General features: G+C 37.8%; 1 protein-coding gene across 3 annotated transcripts in view; it reads left to right on the top strand.

The window, feature by feature from the left end:
- Window positions 1-49: 49 nt before the first annotated feature.
- Window positions 50-18,638, top strand: part of IPMK (inositol polyphosphate multikinase) — a 40,488-nt gene continuing 21,899 nt past the window's right edge. For 2 of the 3 annotated variants that reach the window (XM_036828633.1, XM_036828631.1), the window contains exons 1-3: window positions 54-550; window positions 9,543-9,637; window positions 14,748-14,844. In XM_036828633.1, coding sequence (XP_036684528.1) covers window positions 361-550; window positions 9,543-9,637; window positions 14,748-14,844 — 382 coding nt within the window. In that variant the 5' untranslated portion in view covers window positions 54-360. Of the gene's footprint in view, window positions 551-9,542; window positions 9,638-14,747; window positions 14,845-18,638 lie in introns of all 3 variants that reach the window. The other variant, XM_036828632.1, reaches the window with a different exon arrangement.

Raw genomic sequence — 18,638 nt, 5'->3', positions numbered from 1 at the left:
GGGGCACGGGAGGTGGGGCCGCCGTCGCCGTCAAGGCCCCAGGGAGCGCGGGGCGCCACCGCTGCCGCCGCTTATCCGCTGGGGTCAGTCTCCTGGGCTGCGCCCGGGTCGGCGGCCGCGGCGGCTGAGCAGCGAGAGCCGGGAGCCGAGAGACGCGCTCCGCCGAGAGTTGGGCAGGGCAGAGCCCGCGCCTTCGCGGCGTCATGGGCCCCCTCCTCGGGCCACAGAGGGCACCAGCCGCAGGAACCCCCGGGCCTCCTCGCGGCCGAGCCTGAGCGACCCCCGGGTTCTCCGGCGTCCCCTCCCTCCGCCTTATTTTCTTCCCTGCTCCCGCTGCTGCTGCCGCTTCAGCTCTCCGTTATGGCAACGGAGCCGCCATCCCCTCTCCGGCTTGAGGCGCCCGGCCCCCCAGAAATGCGGACCCCACCGGCGGGCGAGACCGCCCGCGAGGGCACCCCGAAGCCGGCGGGCGGCAGGCTCCGCTTCCTCAACGGCTGCGTGCCCCTCTCGCATCAGGTGGCCGGGCACATGTATGGGAAGGACAAAGTGGGTAAGTGGGGGTGGCGCGGAGCTCGCCGCACCCCTTCCGCCTTACGCGAGCCCCGGGCCGGCCGAGGTAGCCTGGGGCCCGCTGGCCGGGCCGGACGCCCCTCCGGGTGTGTACGCCGCACCCCCGGTCTCTTCCGCTTTCCCCCAGAGCCTCGCGACCCGTGCAGCAGGGGCTCGAAAAGTGGTACGATTTCTGGGGTGTGGGGCGTCAGGCGGGCAGCAGGAGGTGGCGGGGAGAGGAGTGTCTGGCCTCCGCAGGGAGGGTGGGTATTGATTGAAGACGGCTTTCGTTGTTAGTGAAAATAAGGAACTTCATTTTTACTGGACGGGGAAGTAAATTCTCTCCTGAGCACAAGGTCTGTTTATTATAGGCGGGCAGCTAGTATTGCAAAAGAAAAGGAATGAAATGCAGATGATGCTAATCTAGTGCTTCTCTTTTGGGTGCAGCTGCATAGCTGGAGGGGAAAAAACAAGTGTTTTTTTGTTTTTTGTTTTAAAATGTTTGTTTGTTTGGGTTTTGGTTTTGGTTTTGGAAGCTTGTCCTGGTTTATCCGGGATCTCTCTCCGCGCCCCCTTGAGAGGTTTTTCTGATATCTCCTGGATTTCTCCGGGAGGCGTGGTTTCAGGAATGCTGAAACTCGGATTCACGTTAGGAAATACACCCTACTATTGTACTAGGATGGTACACAAATAAGACAATCAGTTATTCTTGATCATCTTTATAAGATTGTGTCATGGTCTGTGTAGTACATTTTTTGAGTCACGGCGTTTAAAGCACAATCCAGGGCCTTTTTATTCTCTTGGTGATGTAAAAGTTCGGTTTAGAAACTGGAATTCACCTGGCTTACACTGGTTCCTAGGCCATGATTACTTGGGGAATCAGATGGAGGCGTATGTGAGTAATGCGGATCTTAGACCTGGAAACCATTGAGGACAATTTGGTTTGTGCTGATAAGATGATTCCGGTTTAGGCTGGTAAGATAATACTGACATTTTTAGGCGAGGTAACTGAAGCCAAGGCTGGTTAAGTGACAAGCCTAAAGTCACAAAGCTACTGTGTGTAGAATCTGGAAACCAAGGGTCCTGCTTCAGAGCACTGTTTTTTTCCCACCGTGTATTGTGCTTGTAGAAAACCACTCAAACAAGGATTTTTGAAAATGGATGAGATTGAATGTATGTTATTTCCGAAAGAACAACATTTCCCACTACTTTGATCTTTACCTACTCCTTTTCTCTTTTTCAAAATTAGGGGTTAATGATGTGTCAGTTGCGTGCCTTTCTACCCATTAAATTGTTAGTTAACTTGTTCCTTGAAGTTAGCTCTCTCTATATATTGATACATACGTAATTTGTTTTTTTCTGAACTATTTGAGAGTAGGTTGTATATATCATGCCCCTTTACACAGTAATACCTCAGCGAGTATTTCCTAAGAATGTACTTTAGTGTGTATTTCTGTAACCACAGCGCATTTATCAAATATGGAAAATTTAACCGTGATACAATGCTTTAATCTGTAGTCCATATTCTGATTTTGTCAACTCTTCCAATAATGTCTTTTATCATATTTGGTTTTTTTGGCATAGGAACTAGTCCAGGATCATTTGTTGCATTTAGTTGTCATGTCTCTTGGAATTCTTTAATTTGTAAGTTTCTCAGCCTTTCTTTGTGTTTTTTTTTTTTTATGATATCAATTTTGAAGAGTACAGGCTAGTTATTTTATAAAATATTGTTTAATTTGGATTTCTGATGGGTTCTTATGATGAGATTCAGGTGATACATTTCTGGCTGGAACATTATAAAAGTGTGTCCTTCTTAGGGTATCACGTCTAAAGTCCACAGTGTCTATCTGCCCATTATTAGTGATATTAACTTGATCATCTGGTCCAAGTGTGGTCTGGCTTCTCTACTACATAGTTAATATTTTCCACCTTGCAATAATAAGCTGTCTACGGAGAAATGATTTAAGGTCATGCAGATATTGGGATCCTCATACTTTACCCCTAGATTAGACATCTATTGATGATTCTTGCCTGAAGCAGCCTTTACTCTGATAGTTGAAAAATTGTGATTTTTCCAATTCTACCACTCCCTCTATTTTAACAGTCAGCATTCTGTTGTAAGAAATAGCCCTCAGAGAGGAAGAAAAAAAAAAAGCCTTCCACTCACAGATACAGAGAACAAACTAATGGTTACTAGAGGGGAGGGGCAGTGGGAGGAGCAAAATAGGTGAAGGGGATTAAGAGGTACAAACTACAAACTATGAGGTATAAAATAAGTTACAAGGATGTTATGTACAACACAGGGAATATAGTCAATATTTTATTTATTGAAGTATAGTTGACTTTGTAAGAAAAGGAAAAAAAAAAAGAAATAGCCCTCCATTACTACTATGCATATGTGTTCTTTTTTATGATCACTTTGGAGTCGTGGATTCTTATTTTATAAAGTGTCATAACCCATTATAGAGCTTGTTTATTTTGCTGTCCCAATTGTCCTAGATTTGGCCAATTGGGAGCACTTCCTTCCTTTCTGTCACAAGTTATTTTTGCCTTATCTCGTGCCTTCCCTTCCCAGCTCTGGAACCAGCCATTTTCTCTAAGGAGCCCTGGTTCATTTTTAGTGGGAAATGGTATTTAGAAACCAAGATCTGGGTGCAGGTTTGCTCATTGCCACTAGGGTGTTATTGCTTCCAGGTCTTTTCAATACACGTAACTAAAAAGTATGTATAAATATTTTAGAAATCATAAGTACACACTGATACTTCCAGTTTCATTCCAACTCCACAGAGTTGTTTTCCTTTTCCTGATTCTAAATGTTTCCCGTTTGCCTCAGTGAGAACCTGGCTCCCAGCAATATTAATTTTTTTTTCTTAATCCTATAATCTTCAGGATTTCTATACCCATACTACTCTAGAAAACAAACCTAGAATAAAGAGTGCAAGATGAGATTCCCTTTTATTGAAGGTATGTGGTTGGAAACTCTTCAAAAGTTATTTGGATTAGGATTTTTTTGGTGTGTGTGGTTATTTTTACCCCCCTCTTGTCAATGGTAATATTATTCATTTGAAATACAGTTGGATTCATTTGTTTCTGTTTAAATTCAGTTCCCTTCCTTCAGTGATATATCAATATTTTTGAATGGTTATAAAATTACTATGCTTCCAAAAGTCAAAACTTTACAAAAAGGTATATCAGAAGTGTCACTCTATTCCCTATCACTCCATCCCATTTCTCAGCATCCCTTGTAGGTAACCAATTTCATTGTTTTCTGATTTATCCTTTCTGAGTTTCTTGTTGCAGAAATAAGCAGATCTCTGTAAGTTTTCTCATTTTCCCTTCTTTCTGACACAAAAAGTGGTATGCTATATATACTGTTTTGGACGTTGCTTTTTAAACTTAACAATATCTCCTAGAAATCAGTATTATCAGTTCATAGAGTGCTTCCTCATTGTTTCTTACAGCTCATTTGTACTGTATTGTGCATATACCCCAGTTATTTCAATTTCCTGCATTTCCTTTTGGACTTTTGTTTCACTGATTTGTTTATCCTAGCAATAATACCTCATTGTCTTAATTTAAGCTGCTGTATAATAAGTCTTGATGTATGGTAGAATAAACATCCCACTTTTTTTTTCAAGATTATCTTGACTATTTCTGGCCCTTTGCATTTCTGTATAGATTTTTAAATCAACTAGCCATTTTCCCCAAGAAACCTGATAAGATTTTGTGTCTGCTTTTAATCTATAGATTGCTTTGGTGAGATTTGATTTCCTTATAATCCTGAGTCTTCCAGTATTTGAATATGGTCTATCTCTCCATTTATTTAGGCCTTCTTTAATTCTCTTAGACATAGTTTTCAGTGTAAAGGTCTGACACTAGATTTTCTCTAGGTATTTGATGCTACTGTAAATCATGCTTCCTTTTTAAAGAATTTGTGTGTGTGGGAACATTTCAAACTTAGAAAAGTTGCAAGTATAGTACAATGAACTGAATGAATGAATGAATATATTACCATTCATCTAGATTTACCTTTATTAATGTTTTGCCACATTTGCTTTATTACTCTCTGCATATGGTAATGATTTTACAGAACCATTTTTAAAAAATTGCAGGCATCATGACCCCTTTCCTCTAAATAATTGTGTATCTTCTCAAAATAAGAATATTTTCTTACCTAACCATGGTAAAATTAGCAATTCCAGAATATTTCCATTTGGCTTTTGCCATTATTCCTATAGTATTCTTTATAGCAATTTTCCCCTAATATTCTTTATAACAGTTTTTCCCCTTCTAAGGCTATATACATTGCATTTAGTTATTATGAGCCTTTAGTTGCCTGTCATATGGAGCAGTTTTTAAATTTTTTCTTTATGTTTCATAACTATGAAATATTTGAAGAGTATAGGCATTTGGCTTTTTAGAATATTCTTTAAGTTTGTCTAATTATTTCCTCATGCTTAGAATCAGATGAATGCATTTTTGGTAAGAATACTTATGAATTATATTGTTTTCTTGAAGCATCATATCATAAAGCACAGGATGTCAGTTGCATTACTGGTGATATATTGGGATGGCCAAAAAGTTCCTTTGGTTTTTAAGGAAAAGCAAAAGACACATTTTTCATTTTCACCAAGAACTTTATTGAACATTGTATTCACCATTTTCTTCTAATAACCTCTGCCATTTTTCAGGCAACTTCATAATTCCACCTTCCCAAAACTTTTTATCTTTTTGAGCAAAGAACTGTTCCAGGTGCCTTTTACAGTCTTCCAGGGAATTGAAATTTTTCCCATTAAGAGAATTTTGTAAAGACCGAAATAAATGGAAATCCAAAGGTGCAATTTCTGGTGAATATGGCAGATGAATCAGAACTTCCCAGCCAAGCTGTAACAGTTTTTGCCTGGTCATCAAAGAAACATGCGGTTTTGCATTATCCTGATGGAAGATTATGTGTTTTCTGTTGACTAATTCCAGATGCTTTTCATCGAGTGCTGCTTTCAGTTGGTCTAATTGGGAGCAGTACTTCTTGTGATTAATCGTTTGGTTTTCCGGAAAGAGCTCATAATAGAGGACTCCCTTTCAATCCCACCATATACACATCACCTTCTTTGGATGAAGACCAGCCTTTGGTGTGGTTGGTGGTGCTTCATTTCGCTTGCCCCACAGTCTCTTCAGTTACACATTATTGTACAGTATCCATGTTTCATCACCCGTAACAATTTGTTTTAAAAACGGAACGTTTTCGTTATGTTTAAGTAGAGAATCGCATGTGGAAAGAAGTTTTTTTTCGCTTAATTTATGTGGAATCCAAACATCAAAGCGATTAACATAACCAAGCTGGTGCAAATGATTTTCAACCCTTGATTTGTATATTTTGAGTATGTCGGCTATCTACCACGTGGTATAACGTCGATTGTTCTCAATTAATGTCTCGATTTGATTAATCACTATCAATTTCAACTGGTCTACCTGACCGTGGAGCATCGTCCAGTGAGAAATCGCCAGCACGAAACTTTGCAAACCACTTTTGGCACGTTTGGTCAGTGACAGAACCTTCTCCATACACTGCACAAATCTTTTTTTGCATTTCAGTTGCGTTTTTACCTTTCTTGGAATAATAAAGCATAATATGCCAAAAATGTTGCTTTTTTTTCTTCCATCTTCACTATTAAAATGGCTACACAAAAATTCACCAATTTTGATAAGTTTATTTTTAGTCTACGCTGATATGACAGCTGTCACAAAATAATCTAACAAAATTGTTTCAAATGAAGTTAAAGACAACTAAGTGCTACTAGAGCCAGCTTACGGAAAAAACCGAACGAACCTTTTGGCCAACCCAATAACTGATCACCTGATTAAATGATATCTGCCAGATTTTTCCACTGTGAAGTTTTATTTTTCCTATTGTAAGTAAATAATTTGAGAGGAATATTTTGAGACTGTTAAAATATCACGTTTCTCATCAAAGTTTTCATCAAATGTTGTAAGCACCCATTGATGGTATTTGACCAACTCACTAATTACTGTTAGTTGGAAAATGGTAATGTTCTAACTCTCTTATTCCTGCTACATTTGTTAGTTGTCATTCTTTTTTTTTTTTTTTTTGGCCGCACATCATGGCAGGCAGGATCTTAGTTCCAGGACGAGGGATCAAACCTGTGCCCCCTGCAGTGGAAGCGCAGAGTCTTAACCACTGGACTGCCAGGGAAGTCGCTATTTTCTTTTTTTTTTTTGGCATTCTTCTATAAGGAATATAGATTTCCCTCCTCTCTGTCTCTGTCTCTCTCTGTCTCTCTCTCTCTTTAATTAGTAGGATGGAGTAATGGATTTTTCAAACTTCAGTGAATGGGTCTTATCCATTATTGTTGCTACTTATTTTGATGCTCAGTTGTCCCAGACTTCGGCAGTGGGAGCTTCTTCAAGCTGGCTCCTGTGCCTTTTTTTTTTTTTTTTTTTTTTAATAGTTATTTATTTATTTATTTTGGCTGTCTTACCCACTGAATCACCAGGGAAGTCCCTCCTGTGCCTTTTTAACATTTCCATATTTTCTTTTAAAGCATTTTCTCACGTTGTGGCATAAAAAGATGTCCCATGTTCATCTTGTACTTTCCCTGTCCCAGTCCTAGAATGAACCACTATTTTCCTCAAGAATCTAGTTCCTTTGGGGGTAAATGGTATTTAAAAACCAAGATCTGGGCAACAGGTGTATTCATTGCTCCTTTAGTGTGGTTGCTGTTTGTCCTTTCAGCAGACTAGATTAAGAAATAAATAATTTCATATTCTTAAAAAATAGAGTTCATATTCATACCTATAATTAAAATCTAATATCACAGGGTTCTTTACCTCCCCCTGTTCTGTATTCATATCTCCCTTTTTTCTCACAGAGAACTGTCTCCCCAGACATCAGTATATTTACTCATTTTGGAATATTTATTTATTTATTATTATTTTTTAAAGGTTATTATTATTTATCTTTATTTTTGGCTGTGTCTGGTCTTAGTTGCGGCACACGGGATCTTCATTGTGGCGGGAGGGTTTCTTTCTACTTGTGGCGTGTGGGTTTTCTCTCTCTAGTTGTGGCACGCGGGCTCCAGAGCACGGGGGCTCTGTAGTTGTGGCTCGAGGGCTTAGTTGCCCCACGGCATGTGGGATCTTAGTTCCCTGACCAGGGATCGAACCCGCATCCCCTGCATTGGAAGGTGGATTCTTTACCACTAGACCACCAGGGAAGTCCCCTGAAGTGTACTATTTTTTGTTTTGTTTTTGTTTTGTTTTGCTCCACATAGAGTATAATCCCTTCCCTCTGTTTAGGGTGAGGGGCTGATAAATCATATTCCCCCTTGGATTTAATTGAGCTGGTGTGGGCTGCAGTCTTAGATTCAGTTCATCTGGTATTCGTTCAGCCTTCCAAGATGCTTCCTTTCTTATCATGACTGTTTTTTGGCTGTGAGGTATTTGGCTGCAGTATAAGGTACTATTGGTTTACTTTTAGATCCTGGAATTCATTCACTGGGAGAATGTCTGGTGTTACTATCTTCTACTCCATGTCTGCTTTCTCTGAAAACTTGGAGGGGGTGTTTTGCAGAGTGAGTAGTGTGGGAGAATTGCTGGACCAAGCAATCTATTTTTGTGTTAGGACTATTGTCTCTAATCCATCCTGCTACCCCCCACTGTTGTCTACAGTCTGGCTGATTTCTGCTTGCCTGCTAAAATATTTGTCTAATGGCAGGTTCACCTGTCTCTAGATGAGGTGTCTGCCCCAAGGTAGGGAAGCTTCATGGTTCTCTTCTCACTTATGAATGCTCCATTCCCCCCCCAACCCCCAACCACAGTTCAGTTCATCAAGGAGTTTTTACATCTACCATTCTTCATTAGCCTATTGAAAATGTCTATTACCATGGGAGTGAAGGCCTTTCTTGTTCTACATCCCAGCCTTTGGGAATAGAATTTCTCTTTAGTAACTTTTAGCTATATTAGACTGCTCCTTGAAGTCCCAAAAACCCCTACCAACCAATCTGATCCATATGAATTAATGTTTACCTTCCTTCTAGTCTATAACTAGGACTTAAAACAAATAAACTTGATTACTGTTTCTCTTAAGTTGGTACTTTCTGCCTCTGTTGATTAAACTCTGCATTTTTGTCATGATTAAAAATTCCTGGCATTGCCAAAAGAAATAGAAACTTAAGTGGCGTATTTTACCAAAATTGTAAATAGATTTATTTGAGCTATGTTGTGTTCTAACTAGTGTGATTTTATGAAATCTCAATATCTGAAAATTTAAGATTTTAACATATAAACTTGGGAGTGAATCTTCATGGCATAGTGACAGGGGCAGTGCTAGTATATATATATGATGACTTTAGAAAAAGTTTTTCCTTTGAGTGGACATATTATAAAAAGTTACCCTTTCCTGCTCCAGGCTTGGCCCCTGATTTCAGCCCCCACTTTTCCCATTGCCTAGGTGCCCTCATGCTATCTGTACAGCTGTACACAGTGCATCTGAATCAGAAAAAAATTTTAGTTGCTTTCTTATAACAGATGAGAGAAACAAAAAAACTACAAAGTAGGAAATTCATATAGAACCATTGTTAACATTTTTTTGTTTGCTTAATAAAAGGGGGATCAATTTATGCTACTGCTTTTAACTTGCTTCTTATTTAACTATAAATTAACATCTCCTGGAAAGTCTATTACTGAAGAATTTCTGTAAAAATTTACATGTGTTCTATTTATTAGAAAGTCTGAGGGGGCTACAAGGGAAACAGTGGTTGGAGACAATAAAACCAAGCTGTTTAGAATTTGTGTTCTGGTGCTTTGCATATAATAAGCACTGAAATATGTTGGTTGAATGTTAAAATTTCTGAAATAAGTATAAGGAATCCCTTAAATTTATGAAAGTGGTTTATCTGTAACTTTAGGAACAAATCTATGATGCAAGATACACTATTATTTAAACCATTTTAAAATATGTGACTTCTGTTCTGTAGGTATACTGCAACATCCAGATGGCACAGTTCTGAAACAGTTGCAGCCACCTCCAAGGGGTCCAAGAGAGCTGGAATTCTATAATATGGTAAGTGAGGTAAGATATGTTTTGTTGTGTTCAGAGTGTTTTTCATAGTCTTCTAGTGATGACTCAGTAAAAAATACATTTGACGGCATGTCTTAGTATACTGTGTATGTGACTGAAACAAAAGCTTCAAGAAATACAATGCTTATCTTTACCGATGCATTCTAGTATTTTCTATTCTACTTCATTTTTTAAAGATTTGATCTACTAAATTGATTTCAGTTGATGGGTTGTGACCTACATTTTGAAAAATGCTTAGCTGAGAGACTGTATTTCTCAGAAATGCTGAGTTTAAATAGGTGTTTTTTTACTACAGGATTTCTTAGAGCCTTGAATGTGCTAATGTGTACTGTGCAACTCCAAAGGAGGGTAGGGGTGAAGGGGGGCACTTAACATCTAATTAACCATATTACTAGGAGTACTTTTTGTTAAACTTATTTATTTATTTAACATCTTTATTGGAGTATAATTGCTTTACAGTGGTGTGCTAGGAGTACTTTTCAGAACATTCACAGTGTTTTGCAACTGCCACTTCTATCAGTTACAGAACATTTTTATCACATGAAAGAAAACCCTGTACCCATTAAGCCATGATGCCCTCTTCCTCCCTCCCCCCAATCCCTGCCAACCACCAATCTGCTTTCTATGGACTTACCTATTCAGGGTATTTCGTATAATTAGAGTTTCACAATATATGACTTTTTGTGTCTGGCCTCTTTTGTTGAGCATGTTTTTCAGGTTTGTGGTATGCATTAGTACTCTGTTCCTTTTTATGGCTGAGTAATAATACTCCATTATACTTACATACCACATTTTGTTTATCTATTTACCCATTGAAGGACATTTGGATTGTTTCCATCTTTTGGCTTTCATAGATAGTGCTTTTATGAACATTTATGTATAAGTATTTGTTCGAGTACCTGTTTCCAGTTCTTTTAGATATATACCCAGGAGTGGAATTGCTGGGTCATATAGTAATTCTACACTTAACTACTTGAGGAACTGTCGGAAGTGTTTCCCAAAGTGGCTGCACTATTTTACATTTTCACCACTGATGTATGAGGGTTCCAGTTACTCCATATCCTCACCAACACTTGTTAGTTTTTTGTTTTTTGTTTTTTTTAATGGGCATTCAAGTGAGTGTGAAGTGTTAATCTTATTGTGGTTTGTTTTGATTTTCATTTCCCTAATGGCTAATGATGTTGAACATCTTTTCATGTACTTACTGGCCATGTGTGTATCTTCTCTGGAGTAACGTCTAGTTAGATCTTTTGCTCATTTTTTCATTGGGTTGTCTTTACCTTTTTTCCATATTTTAGATATAAATCCTGTATCAGATATGTGATTTGTAAACATTTTCTCCTGTTCTTTGGGTTGTCTTTTCACTTTCTTGTTAGTGTCCTTCGAAGCATAGACTTTGTGTCATATTTAAGGTCATGAAGGTTTATGCTTATATTTTCTTCTAAGAATTTTATAACTTTAGCTCTTAAATTTAGTGCAAGTAAAAAAACGATGCAAACCAAAACAAAAAACAAGTACTGCTATAATGCTTTATCACCATTAGCTCATTTAACAACCACCTGTGAGTTAGGTACTATTCTTATCCTCATTTTATACTAAGGCATAATTAGTTTAAATAATTTGACCAAGATCATTCAAACAGTTAATCATGGCCCCTGGATTTGAACATAGGCAGTCTTATCTCTAGAATATGCTTTTAACTGCTAACACTGCTTCTTTTTTGAGGAAAGTATTTTATATTTACTCTGTAAAAGTCTTGCACATAATTTGTTGGATTTATTCTAGGTACCTTATTTTTTGTTTCTATTGTAAATAGTATTTTTTTGAATTAAGTTTTCCAGTGATTGCTAATACACAAGAATGAAATAGATATTTGTATAGTGTTCTTATATATAGTAATCTTGCTGAATCCTTTTTTTTTTTTTTTTGCCCACCCTGCGAGGCATGTGGGATCTTAGTTCCCCGACCAGGGATCAAACCCGCATCCCTTGCAGTCAGGGACTTTAGTTCAGTGCCTAATTGAAGCAATGGTAGGGGCATCTTCCTCTCATTTAGTAGAACTGCTTCTAACATTTCCCCTTTAAAGTATGACTTTCAATCTAAGTTTTTGAGAGGTGCTTCTCCCCAGGTTAAGGAAATTGCTTTCTTTGTGAGTCAAGATTCTGTCAAGGAACAAATGGTGCACTCTGTCAGTTTAATAAAAGGACTGTAGTCAGAGTTTAAGGCCACCTGCAAGAGATAATGCCATACCATCCCTGGGCCTAATCGGCAAGGAGAGGGAGTGGTTACTGGAACTCAGGGAAGGTAACTTTATGAGAGGACTTGAACTGATAAGGAGGGAACTAGAGAAGTAAATAAGCTGACCTCAAGTCTTCTCCTACCCTCCAGTCTCTTGTACCAGGAAGAGACAATGGCAAGAGGGCAAGGAACCCTCCCTGATGCAGTCGATTCATATGAGCTTCTTGGAGAAGGAGAAGAAGATACATAACATCCTTCCTATTTTTATTTCAAGAAACAATTCAAAATACGAATGGGTATTGAATATTTTTCAGCTGCCTTTCTGTATCTATTGAAAAGGTCATATGAGTTTCCTCTTTTAATCTGTTAACGTGGTAAATGCCATAATGGATTTCTAACATTACACTACCTTTCATTTTTGAAATAAAACCTACTTGGACATGTCTTTTTTAATTTGTTTTTTAATAATATGCGTTACTGGATTTTGTTTGCTAGTGTTTTATTTAAGATTTTTTTTCCAGCTATACTCATAAGTGAGATTGGACTATTATTTCTTCACATATTGTCCTTGTCTGGTTTTGATATCAAGTTTCTTTTAGCATCATAAAATGAGTTGAGAAGCATTTCTTTCTCTATTTTGTGGAAGAATTTGTATCAGATAAGGATTTTGTTCCTTAAAGGCTTGATAAAACTTAACCTAAGAATTCATCAGAGTGGCCTGTTGTCTCTTTTTCTTCCTTTCCTCCTTTCCATCCATCTTTTTTTCTCTCATTCTTTCCTTGGAAGGGATGTGTGTGTGTGTGTGTGTGTGTGTGTGTGTATATTTTTTTTTTCTTTTTTTTAAAACATCTTTATTGGAGTATAGTTGCTTTACAATATTGAGTTAGTTTCTGCTGTATAACAAAGTGAATCAGCTATATGTATACATATATCCCCATATCCCCTCCCTCTTGCATCTCCCTCCCACCCTCCCTATCCCACCCCTCTAGGTGGTCACAAAGCACCGAGCTGATCTCCCTGTGCGATGCTGCTGCTTCGATCTACTTTACATCTGGTAGTGCATATATGTCAGTGCTACTTTCTCACTTAGTCCCAGCTTACCCTTCCCCAAGGGATGTATTTTTAAACTAATGATTCAGTTTCTTAAATGTCTTGATTTTTTCTTTGTTAATGTGATAGTAAAATACAGATTATAGTTTTATATAATTACCCACCTGGCAGAGTTCTTCATAGTATTTTTTAAAATGCTATGCTAGTTTAGTTATGACTCCCTTTTAATTCCTGATATTGTTTATTTGCTGTTTTTCTCTTTTTCTCTATCAGCTTGACCAAAACATTCTTTATTTACTCTTCTTGTTTCAGTATAGTAGCTCTATCCTCATCTATGACTAGTCCTTAAGTTCATCTATCCTTTGGTTCAAGTCTTCAGAGTGGACCTCTGTGAGCCCAACATCACTGCTCAGCTTAGCACTTTGGGTTTCCTCTTTATTTTGGATCCCTATGAATTTCCTTTTTAACCTTGGGAGCTCAGTTATGCGTTTAAGAAAATATTTGTTATATTTTATCCTACATTTCTAGGTAGAAAGCTTTTTAGGTTAATCTTGCTTGGCATATTGCAGTAAATACCAGTCTTACTACTTTAAAAAAATATTTAAAGTAAGAAGAGAAAGTTTACCTTTCTACTCTTCCAGTTTTTATCTTTTCACTTATATATATATCATAGACTTCTTTAGGTAAGTACATAGAGATAAACTTGGTTCCTCCATCTTGTTGTTAGGTCATCATGAACACTCTGTGCCCTCACTGTAATTGTGCCAGGAACAGAGGGATGGTAAGGTACACCCTGCTCTTAATTACCTTGGCCCAGAAGTGACTAATATCACTTCTGCTCATATTTCAATAGGGGAACCTGGGAAATACAATGTATCATGTGGATATTTGGTGAGTTTCTGTCATACTTGAGTTTATTCTGTAGAATTATGTTGTATGTAACTACTTGACATAAATGTGGTGTGACACATAGAATTCTGATACTGAGATTTCATGAGCATTTTACATGAGTAAACTTAAGTGGTTTTGGATAATTAGGTAGACCTTATTTGGCAAGAGTTAATGGGATAAGATGTCTTACAAGTTGTTTTTAAAACAAAAATATTTTCTCTCCTTTTCTAGGAAAAAAGTTAAGAATCTAGTTCCAGGATATCTGGATATTTCTAGTCTTTTCTAGAATTATTACTGGTTATAAATCAAAGAATTAAATGAGCAATAATAGTTAGACTTGCATTGAGTTAAACGATACTTTTTTTTTGAGGTAAAATCACAATTTCCTTACAGATATAAAATAAATACATGGTAAAGATTTTGTTAAACTCATTATTTAATGAGGGAATAAGGCAGATTTAAAGCTGGCTCAAAAGAGAACTCAAAGAAGCACAAATTTATTTGGCATAAAGGGAAGGTGAAATGAGTGTACATAGGAACACTGTAAACTCTCCCCTTTCAGGGGGGTTGGAGGGAAGTCATTTGACCCTCCTCTGGCCAGAATTTATTTTCATGTCTATGGGCAAGAATTCTTTTACATTTGCTAAGAGTTATCTACAACTTACTTTGTTGTAAAATAGTTCAAGGACAGTGAAAGGCTAGAATTACATAACCAAGAAGAATGTGCTCTAAACAGTACATGGTTTTTCATTGAAGACAGATAGTAATCTTTTTTTTTTCCCCAGATTTACTTACAGTTAAAACTCATACCAGATAAATTATGATTCAACAGTAGTGTGTTATTTGAGAAATGTATGGGGCAATTATAAATAAAGCATTATAAGAAACTAACATGAAAATATTATGTTTCTCTTTGTTTCAGGTTTATGCTGCTGATTGTACTGATGGTGTTCTTTTAGAGCTACGAAAATATTTGCCAAAATATTACGGTATCTGGTCACCTCCCACTGCACCAAATGGTAATCTTTTCTTTAAAATCCATCTTTTAGCCTTAATTCATGAGAGTTGCTTTTTAAAAGGCTTAAATAAGATTAAGCCTAGTATATAAAAACAATATATCCGTTTTTCTTACTACTCTCTCTTCTTCATTAAAGAAAACTTATTAATATTTTTGCTGTTCATAACCAGTTTCTTAGATAGCATATACAAATTAATGACCAATCTCTTATAATTGAATGAAAATATATATACTAGTATTTAATACTGTATTAATTTACAGATGTTCTTTTTTCCGAACTTTTTTTTTTTTTATAAATTTATTTATTTATTTATTTATTTTATTTTTGGCTGCATTGGGTCTTTGTTGCTGCACGCGGGCTTTCTCTAGTTGCGGCGAGCGGGGGCTACTCTTCGTTACAGTGCACAGGCTTCTCATTGTGGTGGCTTCTCTTGTTGCGGAGCACGGGCTCTAGGCCTACGGGCTTCAGTAGTTGTGGCTCGCGGGCTCTAGAGCGCAGACTCAGTAGTTGTGGTGCATGGGCTTAGTTGCTCCGTGGCATGTGGGATCTTCCCGTACCAGGGCTCGAACCCGTGTCCCCTGCATTGGCAGGCAGATTCTTAACGGCTGCGCCACCAGGGAAGCCCCTTCCGAACATATTGAGCAATCTCTTTTCCCATTTTGAAAAAAAGAAAATCAAGAAAAATATTTTCTTTGTGTACCTTCCTCCCTATCTTCTGTCTCACTCCTTCATCCCCCACCTGCATGCTTTAAATAGCAGTCTTTTAAAAAATACTGGTAAGTTTCATAGTTAGAGGACAAAATGATCTATGTAAGGGCATAGCATTTCTTTCTTAATATTAGTTAATACTTGAAGCAGTATTTGCCACATCAAGGCCTTTGACAGCAGACAGAATTCAGTTAAACTGGTAGCATGACTGCTAAAGATTGAAGAAGATTCATGAATGAGGGAAGAGTTTCAAACTTGACTGAGTTTAAGAATAACCCATAGGCTTATTAAAATGCAAATTAATAGGCTCAATTCCCAGACATTTTGATTATGCAGATCTGTGTTGGAGTTTAGTGATATGCTTGTTAAATAAAAGCTTCAAGTTTTTTGATATAGATAGTGCTTGAACCACATTTTGAGAACAGGAAGAGAAGGGGGCTCCTTCTCTCCTTCTCTGAGCAGTTTCAGCTTGTGCTTTTCCTCGGTTCTTTGTCTCCCTTCTACTCATTCACTGCTTTTGCGAAGTTTCATTAATAGGGAATCGTGGTATCTCCCTGTGAGTATCCTCTGATAATAGTAAATCACTGGTTCCCCAGGGTATTTAGGATTCTTCTGTATTTCAGTTGTATGGCGGGTGGGTGAGCTTTGCTTTGCTCTCCTCCCCTCTTCTCCTCTCCCTGCCCATCTCCCCTTCTTTCCCTTTCGTTTCCTTTTCTCCCTCCCTGCCTCTTTCTTTCCCCTTCCCTTCCTTTCCCTTATCTAATCTAGCCTCGGGATAGTTAAATGCTCAGTTTAAAAAATTATTTAGAAGGGGTAGAGGGAATTCCTTGGCGGTGCAGTGGTTAGGTTTCCCCGCTTCCACTGCAGGAGGCACGGGTTCAGTCTCTGGTTGGGGAACCACATGCTGTGCAGTGCAGCCAAACCAAAAAAAAAAAAAAAAAAAAAAAGAAGGGGTAGAATAACTGACCAAACAGCATCATTATTTGGAAAAGTAGAGTATACTGAAAGAGTTTGGGTAAGAGAAGAAATATTTTAATTGAAAGTAACATTTTATAGTTTAGGATTACTGGCACGTGATTTAAAAATCAAAGACTTACTAGCAATCAACAGCCTTTTTGGTCTTCAATACCAAATAATCTTGAGGGACATCTCTGCTAATGTATTGTAGAGCAGTAACTTTGAAGTCAGAAGACTTGGCTTCTACATTAGTTATTTCCAAATTTTGTGAACTTTGCTAACTCATTAACCTTTTGAGCTCCACTTTTCTTCTATAAATGGAAAATAATATCACATAGAGTTGTGAAGATCACGTTATGTGAGAATGCTTTGTAAACTCTAATACTCTTATTTTAATATAAATGGAGATATTGGTGCTACTGAGATGAAAAGATGAGGTGAGGAAAATGAGAAAAGAGAGGAGAAAATGTCAATAGAAGTGTACATATTTAGAGTGGTCCTGTAATACCAACAATTGTCTCAGGGAATTTCCCATTCCTTTCCAATTAAAAAAATATATTTTAATTTATTTTTAAAAATAAAAACAAACAAACAAACAAACAGTTTTTTTTGGCTGTGCCTCGTGGCTTTGGGGAGTTCCCTGACCAGAGATTGAACCCGGGCCATAGCAGTGAAAGCGCTGAGTTCTAACCACTGGACCACCAGGGAACTCCTGTCCTTTCCAATTTTTTTTTTTTTTTTTTATATTTAGTTACTTTTAGCTGCATGGGGTCTTTGTTGCTGTGCGCGGTCTTTCTCTAGTTGCGGCGAGCGGGGGCTACTCTTTGTTGTGGCGCGCGGGCTTCTCATTGCGGTGGCTTCTCTTGTTGCAGAGCACGGGCTCTAGGCGTGCAGGCTTCAGTAGTTGTGGCTTTAGGGCTCTAGAGTGCAGGCTCAGTAGTTGTGGTGTACAGGCTTATTTGCTCCACGGCATGTGGAATCTTCCCAGCCCAGGGCTCGAACCCGTGTCCCCTGCATTGGCAGGCAGATTCTTAACCACTACACCACCAGGGAAGTCCCCTTTCCAGTTTTTTAGCTCTGGAAGGAGTTAGATAAAACTGTTGCACCATACAGATTGTTCAGCTTTGATTTTGCTAGAGAGTTCATGGAATCATCATTCTGTTTTTATCATTTTGATTGTAAATGAAATAAATATAAGATAGGAAACTTTTTGACATCTTTAGCCCACGGGATCATGAAAACAAATATTTTCTTAAATTTTAGTAGAAAACTGGTTTGTATTACTGAACTTTACATAGTATTAAATTAATGACATAATTTATTTCTTGACTTTTTTTTCCCTCTTTTTATTTGAGCATCTTTTCTTATGTGCTCAAGGTAGAGTTTTATACAGCTTTGTATAATTCTTATAATCCAAAGTTGTAAAATGTGGAAAGTACTGCCAGTTTGCTCAGCAAATTATTGTCACTTAAGAGAAGCATAAGGATGTGCTGACCAATAGGGTGTTTTTTCTTTTAAATTTTGTACGGCAGTTTTATTGAGATATAATTTATGTACCATAAAACTCACCCATTTAAAGTGTACAATTCAGTAGTTTTTTGTTATAGAGTTATACAGTCATCACCATTAGCAAACCTTAGAACATGACCAGTGGGTTTTGTTTTCTTTTTGTTTTTTAAGGTAAAACATTTGTTAGTAATTACATTTGAAGATTTGGAGCTATTTATACACATTAAATCTCATTTTACTTGTGTGTAAGTACATAGATACCTAGTACAAGTACTATCAAAAGCCTTTTATTGTTAGTTATTTGGAGGAATGGAAAAGTGTATCTTCAAGTAGGTTTGAGCAAATTGAGAGTTCTCAAATGTAATCTCCAGTCTCATTGATTGGTAGGTTTCTGGATCTAGCTACTAGTCAAGTTTCAGGAAGCATGGACTGAAATTAGCTGTTCCCTTTATCCCACATTTGGAGGCTCAAGGTCTCTTCTATTTATAATTCCTTTTACTTTCAGCTTCTGTTACTGTTAGAAATAGCTGAAGATTGATGTGAAAAACAGAAATTTGGCTTCATAGATGGGCAGGGATTCACCACCAGGCCTTTTCTCCTTTTTGGGAGGTTCAGAAATG

This window comes from Balaenoptera musculus, chromosome 16 (genome assembly GCF_009873245.2).
Source record: "Balaenoptera musculus isolate JJ_BM4_2016_0621 chromosome 16, mBalMus1.pri.v3, whole genome shotgun sequence".
In the NCBI taxonomy this organism is placed as follows: domain Eukaryota; kingdom Metazoa; phylum Chordata; class Mammalia; order Artiodactyla; family Balaenopteridae; genus Balaenoptera; species Balaenoptera musculus.
The sequence above is the reverse complement of the archived record's forward strand: the minus strand, read 5'-3'. Positions and strand labels throughout refer to the sequence as shown.